Genomic DNA, 21,014 nt, shown 5'->3' on the forward strand with positions numbered 1-21,014 from the left:
TATATATATATATATATATATATATATATATATATATATATATATATATATATATATATATATATATATATATATATATAGGCTCAATTTTGATTTGTGTTCCGCCGATTTCGTTTAGAAAAAAGCCCATGTTTTCGCACACCAACCTGCAGCTACTAGCTAGCTTGTGAGTTGACGTTCAAAGTTAACGCCATTCTGCCCACAGAGCAGTGACAGCGTTCTGTTGAGCGCGGCCCATCACTCTAATCATGCTAAATTCTCAAGAGGAAGATTGTCTGTAACTTTTGAACCGTATATGGTAGAGACATATGGGTTGAACTAATGTTTTTCTGATTTAATTCTCTATTGAATGAACATATTTCATTAACATTTAATTAAATAATAATTTTATGTGTGAACACCCTACATGCAAGGAAGTACAAATATGCAAGACTCTTTAAAAAAATAAAATAATCATATATATATATTTTTTACCTGTATTTAACTAGGAAAGTCAGTTAAGAACAAATTCTTATTTTCAATGACGGCCTAGGAACAGTGGGTTAACTGCCTGTTCAGGGGCAGAACGACAGATTTGTACCTTGTCAGCTCGGGGGTTTGAACTTGCAACCTTTCTAGTCCAACACTCTATCTGAAGTAGAAATCTGTCATTTTATTATAACAAATGACCAATGGGAGAAGTGATTTATATCTAAAATCCCTTATGTAACATTCCAGGGAACCAAGGGTATATCCAAGAAGACCTTTAAGAGCCTGAGCACGTTGGTATCTGGTCAGCGACATCAGATGTCCAGACAGAAAGCAGACCTCCTGGAGCTCAGGGAGAGCCTGGCCAGAGAGCTGACGCGCAGAGTGCACGCCCTGCAGAGGAGCCAGGGGATCACCGTACCTAATTTACCCAGACAGGTTACCATACCCAGTACCACCCCTCAGTCCCACAGTAAGAACCAACACCCAGCTCCGTATTGTACCTAACCCTCAGGTCCAAGAACCATGTAACACAGCCTCACCTCCACGGGGATGTGCTTCTCAGTCTCTGCATTCTCACATATACACTCCTGCTCTTAGTACAAAGGTTGGGCTCAATTATATTTCAATTTACTCAATTCAGGAAGTAAACTGAAATCCCCCAGATCTGCTTAGCACACTATCACGTTTGTCTTTAGAGAAGAGGAGTCCTAGCCGGGAGAAGAGTCCAAAAAGCAGACAGACACCAGTGAAGGTGAAGGTCTCCTTGAGGAAAAAGAAGGCTCCACGACCTCAACAGACACCAAGCACTCATAGAAAAAAGAACAGGTATGCCCACAGTATCTACTGAAATACCCCACTGTCATGTTTACAGTATCTACTGAAATACCCCACTGTCATGTTTACAGTATCTACTGAACATACCCCACTGTCATGTTTACAGTATCTACTGAACATACCCCACTGCCATGTTTACAGTATCTACTGAAATACCCCACTGTCATGCCCACAGTATCTACTGAAATACCCCACTGTCATGTTTACAGTATCTACTGAAATACCCCACTTCACTGCCATGTTTACAGTATCTACTGAAATACCCCACTGCCATGTTTACAGTATCTACTGAAATACCCCACTGCCATGTTTACAGTATCTACTGAAATACCCCACTGTCATGCCCACAGTATATACTGAAATACCCCACTGTCATGTTTACAGTATCTACTGAAATACCCCACTGCCATGTTTACAGTATCTACTGAAATACCCCACTGTCGTGCCCACAGTATCTACTGAAATACCCCACTGCCATGTTTACAGTATCTACTGAACATACCCCACTGTCATGTTTACAGTATCTACTGAAATACCCCACTGTCGTGCCCACAGTATCTACTGAAATACCCCACTGTCATGTTTACAGTATCTACTGAAATACCCCACTGTCATGCCCACAGTATCTACTGTACATACCCCACTGCCATGTTTACAGTATCTACTGAAATACCCCACTGCCATGTTTACAGTATCTACTGAAATACCCCACTGCCATGTTTACAGTATCTACTGAAATACCCCACTCTTCTCCTGTACTGTTTTGTACTGTACTTTACTTTCCTGTCCTCTCCTTTCCTGTCCTCTACTTTCCTCTCCTTTCCTGTCCTCTACTTTTCTCTCCTTTCCTGTCCTCTACTTTCCTGTCCTTTCCTGTCCTCTACTTTCCTGTCCTTTCCTGTCCTCTACTTTCCTGTCCTGCCCTCTCCTTTCTTGTCCTCTCCTGTCCTCTCCTTTCCTGTCCTCTCCTGTCCTCCTCTCCTGTCATGTACTGTATTGTACTTACTTTAACCTCCCGAGGAGCCTAACCTAATATGCATTTCTCTTTCAGCACCTCTCCCTAGCTTGGGATTTGTTTTGTAAGAATGTGTTTTGAATAGGTTTCATTTTTATAATTGTGTCTGTTTAATGTTTTATGTTTATATTTCCCACCCCTCTTTAAATGTGTGTTAATGTCAGAAACATGTCTTTCTCTTTCAGCACCCCTCCCTTCAGTTCTGAGGATGAGGCGTCAGGAGAAGACATTCCGTCTGTCACCAGCCCTGACAGTAGATCTGGTGTCTCTGTCACCAGCCCTGGCAGTGGGTATGGCCCCTCTGTGAGGGTGGTGCGGTCTGGATCCAGCTCAAGGCAGAAGTACCCCATGTCTGGTTCTACCCAGGGAGAGGACTGGTCTGGGACAGACACAGAGCTCTCAGAAGGGCCTACAAGTCTAACAGCCCACCGTGGAGCACAAAATCAGACTGGTTTGTTTATTTGGATCTATTTTAGCCCACGATAAGGGCCAATCTTCCTTGAATCCAAAAATGTATCATCTCACTATGTAAACCTTACAGTTCTACAAATTGTATTGTCATTGCATTGCTATACAGTACGTTTTCATTTTGCCCAGGGCTCTAATAATGAGTATTGAAGAAGTATCAGGATTATTTCAGCTGGGTCCCTTGTTTTGTGTTGTCTGGGTCTGTAGTTAAAACCCTGACCAGAAGCTTGGAGAGACAGTTGAGTTCTCCAATGAACAAGCCAGTAGGAGGAACCCGAGTGGTGATGCCACCAGTAGCAGCCAAGGTCTTACCCAAACCCAAACCCAGGACAGCGTTAAAAACCCTACAGGTAAGAAATACAGCTCCTTCAGAAAGGATTCGCACTCTCTTGACTTTTTCCACATTTTGTTGTGTTAACAGTCTCAATTTCAAAATGGACACCTTTTGTTGTGTTAACAGTCTGAATTTCAAAATGGACACCTTTTGTTGTGTTACCAGTCTGAATTCAAAATGGACACCTTTTGTTGTGTTAACAGTCTGAATTTCAAAATGGACACCTTCTGTTGTGTTAACAGTCTGAATTTAAAATGGACACCTTTTGTTGTGTTAACAGTCTGAATTTCAAAATGGACACCTTCTGTTGTGTTAACAGTCTGAATTTAAAATGGACACATTTGTATTTTTTGTCACTGGCCAAAACCCCATAATGTCAAAGTAGAACTATGTTTTTTTTATTTTTAAATGTATGTTTACAAATTAAAAATTGAAAAACTGAAATGTCTTGAGTCAATAATTATTCAACCACTTTGTTATGGCAAGCCCACATACTGTAGTTCAGGAGTCATAATATGCTTAACAAGTCACATAATAAGTTGCGTGGACTCGCACTGTTTGCAAATATTAGTGTTTAACATGATTTTTGAGTAACTACCTCATCTCTGTACCCCACACATACAATACCCCCACACATACAATTATCTGTACAGTCAAGCAGTGAATTTCAAACACAGATTCAAACAACAGGGAGGTTTTCCAACGCCTTGCAAAAGACACATATTGGTAGATGGGTAAACAAAAAAAACAGACATTGAATATCCCTTTGAGGATGGTGAAGTTATTAATTACATTCTGGATGGTGTATCAATACACCCAGTCACTACAAAGATACAGGCGACCTTCCTAACTCAGTTGCCGGAGAGGAAGGAAACTGCACAAGGATTTCACCACGAAGCCAATGGTGACTTTAAAACAATGACAGAGAAAAGAAGGAAGCCTGTACAGAATACAAATATTCTAAAACCTGCATTGTGTTTGCAACAAGGCACTAAAGTAATACTGAACCAATTGCGGAGCCTCCGGGGGGGCATGCAGAGGCCAAATTGAGCTCTGCAAATTGAGCTCCCAAATTTTGTAACAATGTGGAGGGCTCCGTATAGCTCCGCATTGACATGATTGGTTGACGGTAGGTGGGGACGGTACATCCTGTACAGCTCTACGCTGCTCCGCAAAGTACAAGAAGTATGAATGCCCTGACTTCTGCAGAGGTCGTTTCACCGTAATGGCTGCACGGCAAATGCAGACGTCGGATTGGCAATGCAGCACCTGACAGCTCTAGATTGCTACCAAAGGTGCTTCTACAAAGTATTGACTCGTGTGTGTGTGTGTGTGTGTGTGTGTGTGTGTGTGTGAATACTTATGTGAATTTGATATTTCTGTATTTCATTTTCAATACATTTACTAACATTTCTAAAAACATGTTTTCACTTTGTCATTATGGGTTATTGTGTGTAGATGGGTGAATAATTATTATTTTTTTAATCAATTTTGAATTCAGGCTGTAACACAACACAATGTAGAATAAGTTGGCCTCCCGGGTGGCGCAGTGGTTAAGGGCGCTGTACTGCAGCGCCAGCTGTGCCATCAGAGTCCCTGGCATGACTTTCAACCTTCGTCTCTCCCGAGCCCGTACGGGAGTTGTAGCGATGAGACAATATAGTAGCTACTACAACAATTGGACACCACGAAATTGGGGAGAAAAAAGAGGGTAAAAAAATGTAGAATAAGTCAAGGGGTATGAATACTTTCTGAAGGCTCTGTATACTCTAACACTTAAGGTTGTAGATATAATTATTTATCATTTGTTGTAAGCCTTTTATAATGTGTATCAATATACTTGTATTTGTATATTTCCTCTCTCAATACTTCTAGAGCATAGAGCTGTTTCTGTTTCTTGGTGTGATACCTACACGAGTGATTCAATATTCATACATGTTCCATTTTGTCCCAGTTATCGGACGAAGAAAGCGACCTAGAACTGTCTTCCATTGAGGAGCTCCTGTCCCTGCCGGTAGGGGGCCAGTCTCAGTCCCTAGGGGGGCGAGGGAGCACCGAGGTGGGCCTGGGAGGAACTTCAGGAACCAGCGTGTGGAGCTCCTCAACCAGCAGAGCAGGAGGGCTTTAATGCACTTTTCCTGTTTTTTACATTTAGTTAGTGCTATGTATCCTTTATTTATCCAGATGAGTGCCTTTTTTGAGATGGAAATCTATTTTTCAATGGGCGTATGTGATATATGAATGACTATTTTCCAAGTTTTAAAACAATTAGCAGAAGATGCATTCCAACGTGATGAGGAGCTGGCATGTAATACCAGTTATAAAACAATTACAGAATCAAATAACCTTTAGGTTTTATTCCCCAAAAAAATCCAGAATCAAGCTATACTCAGCAAAAAATAGAAACGCAACATGTAAAGTGTTGGTCCAATGTGTCATGAGCTGAAATAAAAGATGACAGAAATGTTCCATATGCGCAATAAAAAGCATATTTCTCAAAAAAAAGTGTATTTCTATCAAATTTTTGGCACTAATTTATTTATCCCTGTTAGCGAGCATTTCTCCTTTGCCAAGATAATCTATCCACCTGACAGGTGTGGCATATCAAGAAGCTGATGAAACAGTATGATCATTACACAGGTGCACCTTGGTCTGGGGACACTCCTAAAATGTGCAGTTTTGTCACACAACACAATCCTACAGATGTCTCAAGTTTTCAGGGAGCTGCAATTGGCATGCTGACTGCACTGCAGGAATGTCCACAAAAGATGTTACCAGAGAATTGAATGTTCATTTCTCTACCATAAGCCGCCTCCAACATCGTTTTAGATCATTTGGCAGTACGTCCAACTGGCCTCACAACCGCAGACCACGTGTAACCACGCCAGCCAAGGACCTCCACATCAGGCTTCTTCACCTACAGGATTGTCTGAGACCAGCCACCCGGACAGCTTTCTGTCAGCAATAAAGACCTTTTGTGGGGAAAAACTCATTCTGATTGTCTGGGCCTTGCTCCCAAGTGGGTGGGCCTATGCCCTCCCAGGCCCAACCATGGCTGCTCCCCTGCCCAGTCATTTGAAATCCATAGATTAGGGCCTAATGATTTTTTTCTCTCAATTTACTGATTTCCTTATATGAACTGTAACTCAGTAACAGTTGGAAAAAGGTTCATGTTGCGTTAATATTTTTGTTCCGTGTATATATAGGTACTTTCTTGGTAGGACTCGAACTATGTTGGTACTTTGAATGTGGTAATGACTTTTAAAAAAAATATATAATCAGGAGATATAGTGCCTTCAGAAAGTTATGGCAAGCCTTAAATAAGTTCAGGAGTAAAGATGTGCTTAACAATTATCACATTATACGTTACATGGACAATAACAGTGTTTAACACGATGCAGGTTTGGGAATATTTGTATTCTGTACAGGCTTCCTTCTTTTCTCTGTCATTGTTTTAAAGTCACCATTGGCCTCGTGGTGAAATCCTTGAGCAGTTTCCTTCCTCTCCGGCAACTGAGTTAGGAAGGACGCCTGTTTCTTTGTAGTGAGTGGGTGTATTGATATACCATCCAAAGTGTAATTAATATCTTCACCATCCTCAAAAGGATATTTAATGTCTGCTTTTTTTTATTTTTTTACCCATCTACCAATAGGTGCTCTTCTTTGCGTGGGGCGGCAGGGTAGCCTAGTGGTTAGAGCGTTGGACTAGTAACCGGAAGGTTGCGAGTTCAAACCCCCGAGCTGACAAGGTACAAATCTGTCGTTCTGCCCCTGAACAGGCAGTTAACCCACTGTTCCCAGGCCGTCATTGAAAATAAGAATTTGTTCTTAACTGACTTGCCTGGTTAAATAAAGGTAAAATAAAAAAAATAAAAAATTTGCGAGGCATTGGAAAACCTCCCTGGTCTTTGTGGTTGAATCTGTGTTTGAAATTCCCTGCTCGACTGAGGGACCTTACAGATAATTGTGTGGGGTACAGAGATGAGGTAGTCATTCAAAAATCATGTTAAACACTATTATTGCAGACAGTGAATCCCATGCAACTTATTATGTGACTTGTTAAGCACATTTTTACTCCTGAACCTAATTAGGCTTGACATAACAAAGGGGTTGAAAACTTATTGACAGTTTGAGCTCTTCATTTTTTAATGAATCTGTAAAAACGTCTAAAAACATAATTCCACTTTGACAATATGGGGCGGTGTGTGTGTGTGTGTGTGTGTGTGTGTGTAGGCCAGTAACAAAATATCAATTTAATCAATTTTCATTGCAAGTGGTGAATACTTCCTGCCACTGTAGGGATTGTATGTTGTTTTGTTTTTAATGATTTTGATATAGCTACTGTTAATATATTTGTATTTTCTAATTTGAAAGGAAATGACCAATATTCATATTTATAACATATTTCCCACTATTTCCACTGTGAATAAATAATGAATAAATAGTTAAATATTTCTACAATTCGATGTGTGAAGAAATGGATTGTTCATTAACCTTTTTTTAAAAATATATTTTATGCTGCGTTTGAAAACAAAAAACAAACAAACATGAAGTTCTGGAAATGTGATTCTTTTAATATAGATGCATTAGAAAATTACAATATTGTCCCCTTAAATGCAGAATAACAAAAACACAGAAATATAAGAGAGCTCCAAGTACAAAAATAATGAATCAAACCTGAATAAGTACTTCCTTCAAAGTTACCCTCTATAGCAACCCTCGATGAAACCTCTATTGCAACCCTCTATGAAACCTCTATAGCAACCCTCTATGAAATCTTCTAAGCCCTTCAGAGCTACATGAGATTGGCATCGATACATTAAAACAGTTTTGCTCCGTTTTCAGAGAACCTCTAAAACCTAACAGTACATAATATTATATTCTTCACACATATTGCTGGTTGGATTGTCTTCCATCCATACTCTGGGCTCTGAAAGAATCGTCATAGGCCGTTCTGGGTCTGGTGTTCGCTTTGTAAACTGTTGTGTGTTGGGAAGCAGGCTTGTAGGCCATCCCATAACTGAGGTAGAAAGTAAAAACAAAATGATTATGGATTCTATTTGTGATTAAGAATTAACACGGGAATATTCAGGAATTACTTGGAAAGTTTGGTCACACTATAACTTTAATGTATAAGACCGTGTGTGAGGCATGTGTTTCATGATTTGAAAGTTCTTTTATGCTTGTTTTTTCTTGAGAATGATGTGATTTTATCGAGGGAATGTTTCTCTGACTCGTGATCTGGTGGAGAAAAATGCAACCTACTTTGGTCTCTTCTCCTCTGGTGGAACCATCCCCCGACAGGCCATGCACATCATAACCCCTCCCACGACCAGCACGGCTCCGCCTATCCACCCCACAAAGAGGGCGGAGCCAAAGGTGTACCTGAGAAACCAAGGAGATACATTGACACGTAAAAAAAAAATTACAAATTGCCATCATCACCTTATAATTGATACCAACTTATGTACCAAGGCTTGCCACCCAAATGCCACACTCTTCCCTACATAGTGTACTACTTTTGACCAGGGCCCACATATTCATTTTATACCACTTGTTCATGTCCACTAATAGAAACAAATGCCGTATCTTATCCCATAAGACACTGGTCAATAGTTGTGCACTATATATGTAATAAGGTGCCATTTTGGACACAACATAAGTGCATTCTTCTCATGCTGCAGTTAAAGGGCCAGTACAGTTTTTATTTTAACTTGATTTTGCCATTTGTTTTGATGATATTTCCACACTATGAGGTTGAAAATAACCCTCCAAAAAATTCTGTAAGAGCTGTTTGAAAAATAATGCCTGGAATTTTTGGCCCAGATCATGACATCACAATCTGATCTGATTTTTTTTTTGACCAATGACCAGTCATCTTTTATTTGCATATGTATCCTCCTACTTTAAAGGGGCAAGCTGGGTAGGCTCTAGAGTCCAGACGATCCTATCCACCAATCAGGGCTGTGTACGTAAATATATTTACATTTGTATTGACACGCCCACAAGATTAGACCGAGCGTTTTCAATTACACAAATGATACAAAAATATATTTGGAGTTAATCTATTAAAAAAATAAAAAAAATAAACACACACACTGATTTATTAGACTACAGTGACAATTAAAACAATGAATAAAAGACTGTTTGAGGGCTTTAATGTACCTGGGAGTGAGAGATCCTCCCATTCCTCCTAATCCTCCCCCCAGTACTCCTCCTCCTCCATATCCACCATCTGCATAGGTGGTGAACCGGAAGCTGCTAACGATTAGGTTGGCAAAGACCGACACTCCAGCAATGCCACAAACACCTAAGGAGGATGGAAATTACATTGTCATTTTCAGATCACAGAAATGTGTCTTTTTGGCTTTAAACCCAAATTAGAATCAGAAAGATTTTGCTTGCCAGTTATGAACATCAATACCAAAACATCACCAAAACATTACCACAACATCACCACAACATCACCACAACATTACCACAACATCACCTCACCTCCGAGCAGAAACATGACCCCAGAGGTCAACGTCATGGTAGCCTTGACGCTGTCCTCCATGTTCCCCATCTTCAGACACTTGAGGGCAAAGATGGCGACCAGACAACCGATGGCTCCCAGGACCATCCCCACTATCATCAGGGCCCGCACAGCTTGGAGCATAGCTGCAGGTCAAACCAAAACACACAGTCAGATAGACTAGTCTACAGGTCAAACTAAAACACACAGTCAGATATAGACTAGTCTACAAGTCAAACTAAAACACACAGTCAGATAGACTAGTCTACAGGTCAAACCAAAACACACAGTCAGATAGACTAGTCTACAGGTCAAACCAAAACACACAGTCAGATAGACTAGTCTACAGGTCAAACTAAAACACACAGTCAGATAGACTAGTCTACAGGTCAAACCAAAACACACAGTCAGATAGACTAGTCTACAGGTCAAACTAAAACACACAGTCAGATAGACTAGTCTACAGGTCAAACTAAAACACACAGTCAGATAGACTAGTCTACAGGTCAAACCAAAACACACAGTCAGATAGACTAGTCTACAGGTCAAACCAAAACACACAGTCAGATAGACTAGTCTACAGGTCAAACTAAAACACACAGTCAGATAGACTAGTCTACAGGTCAAACCAAAACACACAGTCAGATAGACTAGTCTACAAGTCAAACTAAAACACACAGTCAGATAGACTAGTCTACAGGTCAAACCAAAACACACAGTCAGATAGACTAGTCTACAGGTCAAACCAAAACACACAGTCAGATAGACTAGTCTACAGGTCAAACCAAAACACACAGTCAGATAGACTAGTCTACAAGTCAAACTAAAACACACAGTCAGATAGACTAGTCTACAGGTCAAACTAAAACACACAGTCAGATAGACTAGTCTACAGGTCAAACCAAAACACACAGTCAGATATACTAGTCTACAGGTCAAACTAAAACACACAGTCAGATAGACTAGTCTACAGGTCAAACCAAAACACACAGTCAGATAGACTAGTCTACAGGTCAAACTAAAACACACAGTCAGATAGACTAGTCTACAGGTCAAACCAAAACACACAGTCAGATAGACTAGTCTACAGGTCAAACTAAAACACACAGTCAGATAGACTAGTCTACAAGTCAAACTAAAACACACAGTCAGATAAACTAGTCTACAGGTCAAACCAAAACACACAGTCAGATAGACTAGATAAACTAGTCTACAAGTCAAACTAAAACACACAGTCAGATAAACTAGTCTACAGGTCAAACCAAAACACACAGTCAGATAGACTAGATAAACTAGTCTACAAGTCAAACTAAAACACACAGTCAGATAGACTAGTCTACAGGTCAAACCAAAACACACAGTCAGATAGACTAGATAAACTAGTCTACAAGTCAAACTAAAACACACAGTCAGATAGACTAGTCTACAGGTCAAACCAAAACACACAGTCAGATATACTAGTCTACAGGTCAAACTAAAACACACAGTCAGATAGACTAGTCTACAGGTCAAACTAAAACACACAGTCAGATAGACTAGTCTACAAGTCAAACTAAAACACACAGTCAGATAGACTAGTCTACAGGTCAAACTAAAACACACAGTCAGATAGACTAGTCTACAGGTCAAACTAAAACACACAGTCAGATAGACTAGTCTACAGGTCAAACCAAAACACACAGTCAGATAGACTAGTCTACAGGTCAAACTAAAACACACAGTCAGATAGACTAGTCTACAAGTCAAACTAAAACACACAGTCAGATAGACTAGTCTACAGGTCAAACCAAAACACACAGTCAGATAGACTAGTCTACAGGTCAAACCAAAACACACAGTCAGATAGACTAGTCTACAGGTCAAACTAAAACACACAGTCAGATAGACTAGTCTACAAGTCAAACTAAAACACACAGTCAGATAGACTAGTCTACAGGTCAAACTAAAACACACAGTCAGATAGACTAGTCTACAAGTCAAACTAAAACACACAGTCAGATAAACTAGTCTACAGGTCAAACCAAAACACACAGTCAGATAGACTAGATAAACTAGTCTACAAGTCAAACTAAAACACACAGTCAGATAAACTAGTCTACAGGTCAAACCAAAACACACAGTCAGATAGACTAGATAAACTAGTCTACAAGTCAAACTAAAACACACAGTCAGATAGACTAGTCTACAAGTCAAACCAAAACATACAGCCAGATAGACTAGTCTACAGGTCAAACCAAAACACACAGTCAGATAGACTAGTCTACAGGTCAAACTAAAACACACAGTCAGATAGACTAGTCTACAGGTCAAACCAAAACACACAGTCAGATAGACTAGTCTACAGGTCAAACCAAAACACACAGTCAGATAGACTAGTCTACAGGTCAAACTAAAACACACAGTCAGATAGACTAGTCTACAGGTCAAACCAAAACATACAGTCAGATAGACTAGTCTACAAGTCAAACTAAAACACACAGTCAGATAGACTAGTCTACAGGTCAAACTAAAACACACAGTCAGATAGACTAGTCTACAGGTCAAACTAAAACACACAGTCAGATAGACTAGTCTACAGGTCAAACTAAAACACACAGTCAGATAGACTAGTCTACAAGTCAAACCAAAACACACAGTCAGATAGACTAGTCTACAGGTCAAACCAAAACACACAGTCAGATAGACTAGTCTACAGGTCAAACCAAAACACACAGTCAGATAGACTAGTCTACAAGTCAAACTAAAACACACAGTCAGATAGACTAGTCTACAAGTCAAACTAAAACACACAGTCAGATAGACTAGTCTACAGGTCAAACTAAAACACACAGTCAGATAGACTAGTCTACAGGTCAAACTAAAACACACAGTCAGATAGACTAGTCTACAGGTCAAACTAAAACACACAGTCAGATAGACTAGTCTACAGGTCAAACTAAAACACACAGTCAGATAGACTAGTCTACAGGTCAAACTAAAACACACAGTCAGATAGACTAGTCTACAGGTCAAACTAAAACACACAGTCAGATAGACTAGTCTACAGGTCAAACTAAAACACACAGTCAGATAGACTAGTCTACAGGTCAAACTAAAACACACAGTCAGATAGACTAGTCTACAGGTCAAACTAAAACACACAGTCAGATAGACTAGTCTACAGGTCAAACTAAAACACACAGTCAGATAGACTAGTCTACAAGTCAAACCAAAACACACAGTCAGATAGACTAGTCTACAGGTCAAACCAAAACATACAGCCAGATAGACTAGTCTACAGGTCAAACCAAAACACACAGTCAGATAGACTAGTCTACAGGTCAAACTAAAACACACAGTCAGATAGACTAGTCTACAAGTCAAACCAAAACATACAGTCAGATAGACTAGTCTACAGGTCAAACTAAAACACACAGTCAGATAGACTAGTCTACAAGTCAAACCAAAACATACAGTCAGATAGACTAGTCTACAGGTCAAACTAAAACACACAGTCAGATAGACTAGTCTACAGGTCAAACTAAAACACACAGTCAGATAAACTAGTCTACAGGTCAAACCAAAACACACAGTCAGATAGACTAGTCTACAAGTCAAACTAAAACACACAGTCAGATAGACTAGTCTACAAGTCAAACTAAAACACACAGTCAGATAGACTAGATAAACTAGTCTACAGGTCAAACCAAAACACACAGTCAGATAGACTAGATAAACTAGTCTACAGGTCAAACCAAAACACACAGTCAGATAGACTAGTCTACAGGTCAAACCAAAACATACAGCCAGATAGACTAGTCTACAGGTCAAACCAAAACATACAGTCAGATAGACTAGTCTACAGGTCAAACCAAAACACACAGTCAGATAGACTAGATAAACTAGTCTACAGGTCAAACCAAAACACACAGTCAGATAGACTAGATAAACTAGTCTACAGGTCAAACCAAAACACACAGTCAGATAGACTAGTCTACAGGTCAAACCAAAACATACAGCCAGATAGACTAGTCTACAGGTCAAACCAAAACACACAGTCAGATAAACTAGTCTACAGGTCAAACCAAAACACACAGTCAGATAGACTAGATAAACTAGTCTACAGGTCAAACCAAAACACACAGTCAGATAGACTAGTCTACAGGTCAAACCAAAACATACAGTCAGATAGACTAGTCTACAGGTCAAACCAAAACACACAGTCAGATAGACTAGTCTACAGGTCAAACCAAAACACACAGTCAGATAAACTAGTCTACAGGTCAAACTAAAACACACAGTCAGATAGACTAGTCTACAGGTCAAACCAAAACACACAGTCAGATAGACTAGTCTACAGGTCAAACCAAAACACACAGTCAGATAAACTAGTCTACAGGTCAAACTAAAACACACAGTCAGATAGACTAGTCTACAAGTCAAACTAAAACACACAGTCAGATAGACTAGTCTACAGGTCAAACCAAAACACACAGTCAGATAGACTAGTCTACAGGTCAAACCAAAACACACAGTCAGATAGACTAGTCTACAGGTCAAACTAAAACACACAGTCAGATAGACTAGTCTACAGGTCAAACTAAAACACACAGTCAGATAGACTAGTCTACAAGTCAAACTAAAACACACAGTCAGATAAACTAGTCTACAGGTCAAACTAAAACACACAGTCAGATAGACTAGTCTACAAGTCAAACTAAAACACACAGTCAGATAAACTAGTCTACAGGTCAAACTAAAACACACAGTCAGATAGACTAGTCTACAGGTCAAACCAAAACACACAGTCAGATAGACTAGTCTACAAGTCAAACCAAAACATACAGTCAGATAGACTAGTCTACAGGTCAAACTAAAACACACAGTCAGATAGACTAGTCTACAGGTCAAACTAAAACACACAGTCAGATAGACTAGTCTACAGGTCAAACTAAAACACACAGTCAGATAGACTAGTCTACAGGTCAAACCAAAACATACAGTCAGATATACTAGTCTACAAGTCAAACCAAAACATACAGTCAGATAGACTAGTCTACAGGTCAAACTAAAACACACAGTCAGATAGACTAGTCTACAGGTCAAACCAAAACACACAGTCAGATAGACTAGCCTACAGGTCAAACTAAAACACACAGTCAGATAGACTAGTCTACAAGTCAAACCAAAACACACAGTCAGATAAACTAGTCTACAGGTCAAACTAAAACACACAGTCAGATAGACTAGTCTACAGGTCAAACTAAAACACACAGTCAGATAGACTAGTCTACAGGTCAAACTAAAACACACAGTCAGATAGACTAGTCTACAAGTCAAACTAAAACACACAGTCAGATAGACTAGTCTACAGGTCAAACCAAAACACACAGTCAGATAGACTAGTCTACAGGTCAAACTAAAACACACAGTCAGATAGACTAGTCTACAAGTCAAACTAAAACACACAGTCAGATAGACTAGTCTACAGGTCAAACCAAAACACACAGTCAGATAGACTAGTCTACAGGTCAAACTAAAACACACAGTCAGATAGACTAGCCTACAGGTCAAACCAAAACACACAGTCAGATAGACTAGTCTACAGGTCAAACTAAAACACACAGTCAGATAGACTAGTCTACAGGTCAAACTAAAACATACAGTCAGATAGACTAGTCTACAGGTCAAACCAAAACACACAGTCAGATAGACTAGTCTACAGGTCAAACTAAAACATACAGTCAGATAGACTAGTCTACAGGTCAAACCAAAACACACAGTCAGATAGACTAGTCTACAGGTCAAACTAAAACACACAGTCAGATAGACTAGATAAACTAGTCTACAGGTCAAACCAAAACACACAGTCAGATAGACTAGTCTACAGGTCAAACTAAAACACACAGTCAGATAGACTAGTCTACAGGTCAAACTAAAACACACAGTCAGATAGACTAGTCTACAGGTCAAACCAAAACACACAGTCAGATAGACTAGTCTACAGGTCAAACTAAAACACACAGTCAGATAGACTAGTCTACAGGTCAAACTAAAACACACAGTCAGATAAACTAGTCTACAAGTCAAACTAAAACACACAGTCAGATAGACTAGTCTACAAGTCAAACCAAAACACACAGTCAGATAGACTAGTCTACAGGTCAAACTAAAACACACAGTCAGATAGACTAGTCTACAGGTCAAACTAAAACATACAGTCAGATAGACTAGCCTACAGGTCAAACCAAAACACACAGTCAGATAGACTAGTCTACAGGTCAAACCAAAACACACAGTCAGATATACTAGTCTACAGGTCAAACCAAAACATACAGTCAGATATACTTGTCTTTATTTGGTACTTACTGTAGGTGACTCGTTATTGTGTGTATCCTATAAGTACTGCTTTCCTTTGTTTCTACTAAGCTAACATTTGGAATGGTTTTAAGAAGGTCATACCATGGCTCATTTAGCTCTTTTAGGACCCCTGTAGGTCTCTGTACGTCCCCTGTAGGTCTCTGTACGTCCCCTGTAGGTCCCCCCTGTAGGTCTCTGTACTTACCCTGTAGGTCCCCCCTGTAGGTCCCCCCTGTAGGTCTCTGTACGTCCCCTGTAGGTCTCTGTACGTCCCCTGTAGGTCTCCCCTGTAGGTCCCCCCTGTAGGTCTCTGTACGTCCCCTGTAGGTCTCCCCTGTAGGTCCCCCCTGTAGGTCTCTGTACGTCCCCTGTAGGTCTCTGTACGTCCCCTGTAGGTCTCTGTATGTCCCCTGTAGGTCCCCCCTGTAGGTCTCTGTAGGTCTCTGTACGTCCCCTGTAGGTCCCCCCTGTAGGTCTCTGTACGTCCCCTGTAGGTCCCCCCTGTAGGTCCCCCCTGTAGGTCTCTGCACGTCCCCTGTAGGTCCCCCCTGTAGGTCTCTGTACGTCCCCTGTAGGTCCCCCCTGTAGGTCCCCTGTAGGTCTCTGTACGACCCCTGTAGGTCTCTGTACGTCCCCTGTAGGTCTCTGTACGACCCCTGTAGGTCTCTATACGACCCCTGTAGGTCTCTGTACGTCCCCTGTAGGTCTCTGTAGGTCCCCTGTAGGTCTCAATTGATAAAAATATATAATTTTCTGATCAAATATAGAATATGGCCTTTACTGCTATAGCCCATAGAAATGTATGAAATAACACATTCATTAATTGCAAAACAGACATTCAAAAAAATAAATCACAAGGAATAAAGTTTGGAAGTGTCTGTCCTATATCTAGGAGATATTTTTTTTAAAAAGTTCAGGAGAAAAATGTTAGTGTTGTTTGGAAACATATTTATTAACCCATATTATTTTTGAGGAAAACTACTTCCATAAAAAATTGTTTTAACCGGTAACGGGTTACCTTCAGACAAGTCCCATGACACTTGTGGGGACTGTAGAACACCATCGTGTTTGTGAGAGTCTCCTCTTTCCATGGTGGGGGGGTCATATTCGTTGTTAGGCCAAATCGTTCGGACGCTACAGACATTTTCGCGAGAAGACGCGAATTTCAGGATGTCTCGTGACAAACAGAGCTGTAGCTCTGCCACAGTCCACTGCAGATGTGAGAAGACCCGAGTTTCAGGATGTCTCCTGACAAACAGAGCTGTAGCTCTGCCACAGTCCACTGCAGATGTGAGAAGACCCGAGTTTCAGGATGTCTCCTGACAAACAGAGCTGTAGCTCTGCCACAGTCCACTGCAGATGTGAGAAGACCCGAGTTTCAGGATGTCTCGTGACAAACAGAGCTGTAGCTCTGCCACAGTCCACTGCAGATGTGAGAAGACCCGAGTTTCAGGATGTCTCGTGACAAACAGAGCTGTAGCTCTGCCACAGTCCACTGCAGATGTGAGAAGACCCGAGTTTCAGGATGTCTCGTGACAAACAGAGCTGTAGCTCTGCCACAGTCCACTGCAGATGTGAGAAGACCCGAGTTTCAGGATGTCTCGTGACAAACAGAGCTGTAGGTCTGCCACAGTCCACTGCAGATGTGAGAAGACCCGAGTTTCAGGATGTCTCGTGACAAACAGAGCTGTAGGTCTGCCACAGTCCACTGCGGATTTGAGAAGACCCGAGTTTCAGGATGTCTCGTGACAAACAGAGCTGTAGGTCTGCCACAGTCCACTGCAGATGTGAGAAGACCCGAGTTTCAGGATGTCTCGTGACAAACAGAGCTGTAGCTCTGCCACAGTCCACTGCAGATGTGAGAAGACCCGAGTTTCAGGATGTCTCGTGACAAACAGAGCTGTAGCTCTGCCACAGTCCACTGCAGTTGTGAGAAGACCCGAGTTTCAGGATGTCTCGTAACAAACAGAGCTGTAGGTCTGCCACAGTCCACTGCAGTTGTGAGAAGACCCGAGTTTCAGAATGTCTCGTGACAAACAGAGCTGTAGGTCTGCCACAGTCCACTGCAGATGTGAGAAGACCCGAGTTCCAGGATGTCTCGTGACAAACAGAGCTGTAGCTCTGCCACAGTCCACTGCAGATGTGAGAAGACCCGAGTTTCAGGATGTCTCGTGACAAACAGAGCTGTAGCTCTGCCACAGTCCACTGCAGTTGTGAGAAGACCCGAGTTTCAGGATGTCTCGTGACAAACAGAGCTGTAGGTCTGCCACAGTCCACTGCAGTTGTGAGAAGACCCGAGTTTCAGGATGTCTCCTGACAAACAGAGCTGTAGCTCTGCCACAGTCCACTGCGGATTTGAGAAGACCCGAGTTTCAGGATGTCTCCTGACAAACAGAGCTGTAGCTCTGCCACAGTCCACTGCAGATGTGAGAAGACCCGAGTTCCAGGATGTCTCGTGACAAACAGAGCTGTAGCTCTGCCACAGTCCACTGCAGATGTGAGAAGACCCGAGTTCCAGGATGTCTCGTGACAAACAGAGCTGTAGCTCTGCCACAGTCCACTGCAGATGTGAGAAGACCCGAGTTTCAGGATGTCTCCTGACAAACAGAGCTGTAGCTCTGCCACAGTTCACTGCGGATTTGAGAAGAATTACATAGACGGATGTGGTGGATTAAAACGCAGCCCGTGCTTAAACAAATATCTCTGGTGCGTCTATCAACTCTAGGGTATTTTTTTTTTAAAAGATTGAACTGATCTAGTAAAGTTGTTTAAATCAACACAACTAGATTTTGTGAAACAAAAACAAATATCTCTGGTGCGTCTATCAAAATCTAAATTTTGTGAGGAAAAAAAAACAAACAAATTTGACCATTTATTGATCATGGCCTTTTCATCATGGCCTCTATTCTTTAAAATGAACCACCTTATTACTAAACTATATTTTGTTTCGCAGGAAGATAATCTCCCTTCCTGTTTTTAACAAGCACTGTTAAAGATCAAACACTGCTGAAGAAACTAGATTAGAAATGCTCAAAATGGTTGGTTTCAAAGTCAAGTGAAAGAAACAAATGTTTGTTTTATTCCATTAATGAATGTGTACTTAGAAAAACAAATGTAATATATTGTTTAGACAGAGCCACACCTTTGAGATGTACTCAACATATAAAACTTAATCGAGATGAGAAATAATGGTTCTGTAAACCCCAGATGGCTGTGGCAGCAGATATCAAAAACTGGCCCAATGCAACCAGCATAAAGCCGATAAAATAATCTTTGTGGCGGCCATTTTAGGTTCCTTTTTTGTTCGATGTCAAACCCCTCCTTGTCTTCATGATGTAAATGAAGTCATGAAATGGCTGTCTATCCTCTGGTTCTTATCACTATGTACTCTTGAACAGGGAACGAACCTTATCAGGTGTTTGCAAATCATTTTCATGAGTTGCTGTCACAGTTTCGGGCAACGGTTGTACTTTCAGTAAGAGTTTCCACGCTTACGTGACTAACGAAGGGTGTGCCTCGCTTGACCTTCTTTTCATATGTGGTTCTCGGGGAACAAAATTCAAACTATTTAGCCATTTCCCCAATCACTACAAACCCTACAATATTAACCTACTTCTTATTTATGATCCTGAGTCTATCCCCACAGTGGTGTGACTCTTACTGATCCATCAATATTACCATCTATTCATACGTTGTGTAAATTAACCTAGCATAAACTAATATCCTACTTTTCCTGGCTTTCTTGGCTTTTTTTGTGTGTGTAATAAAATGGAAATTTGTCCAGCATTCAATGAACTATTGAACTGGATCCATAGTAAACTAAACTATCACAGTAAATCGACGAGTTACTATTTACATGTTGAGTCAAAGAGCTTGTGTCATGTCAACTTGTTGCTCTGGTCACTACAGAGGCTGCCGCAACTGTATGAGGACAATGGCGTTCGTCGTACCTGGTTGACAATGGTGAACGTTTTTTTTTTTTAAATATGGAAAACTCTAGCACGTCAGTGATCTTGATGCCAACCATTTAATGGATCTAATTCTCCGTTTTGGTCTCAGTCAACCTTTAATCAGAATATTTGGTATAGTGTTTATTTATTGATTTTACTAGGCAAGTCAGTTAAGAACAAATTCTTATTTTTGATGACAGTCTAGGAACAGTGGGTTAACTGCCTGTTCAGGGGCAGAACAACAGATTTGTACCTTGTCAGCTCGGGGGTTTGAACTTGCAACCTTCTGGTTACTAGTCCAACGCTCTAACCACTAGGCTACCCTGTCGTACCTGGTAGCCCCAGGATGGTGAAGTAGGGTCGGCACTCTGTGAATCCGGAGCTCTGCCGGACACAGGATCTCCAGAGTCCTGAGTAGGAGAAGATGGCGGTCACAGGGTTGTCGTACAGGTCCTCCGTTGCCCACTGGTCCATCCCAGTGGCGGCTATAATCCCACCCACACCCAGTAGGCTCAGCACAAAGCCCATCACCTGGCACAGGGTCGCCGCCATGATGCAGAATGCCTCTCTCTCTCTCTCTCTTCTGTCTCGGTGGGAAACCAACTCCTACCTCTCTGTCTCTCTGGTGAAGCTAACGTTCAACGCTATCACAACCTTCTTCTTTCTTCTCTCGGTAGGCAAAAAAATAACAAAAAAAAAGAAGGAACCTTAGCTACTGCAGAGTCTCTCAGCTTCTGATTGTTTCTAATGCCACAGTGCCAACACCGAGACGGGGCTTTTTGACTCGCTGTGTTTGAAGTGAATCGGATACTGGCAGGCTTGACCTCATGAAAGACTGTTACATCTGTCCTTCTGTGTTTGCCCACTGCTGCCAAGTCATCGCCTACGTCCCGAATGCCACCCAATTCCCTTATATGGTGCACTTCATTTGACCATGATCTCTGGGCAAAAGTAGTTCACTATATAGCAAATAGGGTGGCATTTGGGACGTACCCCTTACAGTTGGGAGGGGCGTAGGAGGTTACGGGAGGTGTAACGGTCACACAGGAAGCTAAGAGGTTGACCAATACTTTGATAACAAGACTACGT

At 41.2% G+C, this 21,014-nt stretch overlaps 2 protein-coding genes across 4 annotated transcripts in view; one reads left to right on the plus strand and one right to left on the minus strand.

The window, feature by feature from the left end:
• dzip1l (DAZ interacting zinc finger protein 1-like) overlaps positions 1-5,774 on the plus strand; it is a 30,580-nt gene extending 24,806 nt beyond the window's left edge. For 2 of the 3 annotated variants that reach the window (XM_036978906.1, XM_036978905.1), the window contains exons 13-16: positions 718-940; positions 1,167-1,296; positions 2,506-2,771; positions 2,996-3,502. In XM_036978906.1, the coding sequence (XP_036834801.1) occupies positions 718-940; positions 1,167-1,296; positions 2,506-2,771; positions 2,996-3,330 (954 nt within the window). In that variant the 3' untranslated portion in view covers positions 3,331-3,502. Of the gene's footprint in view, positions 1-717; positions 941-1,166; positions 1,297-2,505; positions 2,772-2,995; positions 3,503-5,076 lie in introns of those variants that run through there. The other variant, XM_036978907.1, reaches the window with a different exon arrangement.
• Positions 5,775-7,675: 1,901 nt separating this feature from the next.
• On the minus strand, positions 7,676-20,745 carry LOC110524856 (claudin-18). The gene is made up of 5 exons (XM_021604809.2): positions 20,258-20,745; positions 9,618-9,782; positions 9,288-9,432; positions 8,388-8,507; positions 7,676-8,142 (listed from the first exon to the last, which is right to left on the minus strand). The coding sequence occupies exons 1-5, from the start codon at positions 20,475-20,477 to the stop codon at positions 8,007-8,009; spliced, it is 786 nt and encodes a 261-aa protein (XP_021460484.1). The 5' UTR covers positions 20,478-20,745; the 3' UTR covers positions 7,676-8,006.
• Between the last annotated feature and the right edge of the window lie 269 nt (positions 20,746-21,014).

The sequence above is a fragment of the Oncorhynchus mykiss genome, chromosome 5, assembly GCF_013265735.2.
Source record: "Oncorhynchus mykiss isolate Arlee chromosome 5, USDA_OmykA_1.1, whole genome shotgun sequence".
Classification (NCBI taxonomy): Eukaryota; Metazoa; Chordata; class Actinopteri; order Salmoniformes; family Salmonidae; genus Oncorhynchus; species Oncorhynchus mykiss.

Excerpts from the sequence above, each read along its gene's own strand:
- LOC110524856 (XM_021604809.2), bottom strand. The coding sequence starts at position 20,477 with ATGGCGGCGACCCTGTGCCAGGTGATGGGCTTTGTGCTGAGCCTACTG. Across the intron at positions 9,783-20,257 it reads CACCATCCTGGGGCTACCAG|CTATGCTCCAAGCTGTGCGG; the intron begins GTACGACAGGGT and ends TTTGACCTGCAG. Across the intron at positions 8,508-9,287 it reads GGAGGATCTCTCACTCCCAG|GTACACCTTTGGCTCCGCCC; the intron begins GTACATTAAAGC and ends TTGGTTTCTCAG.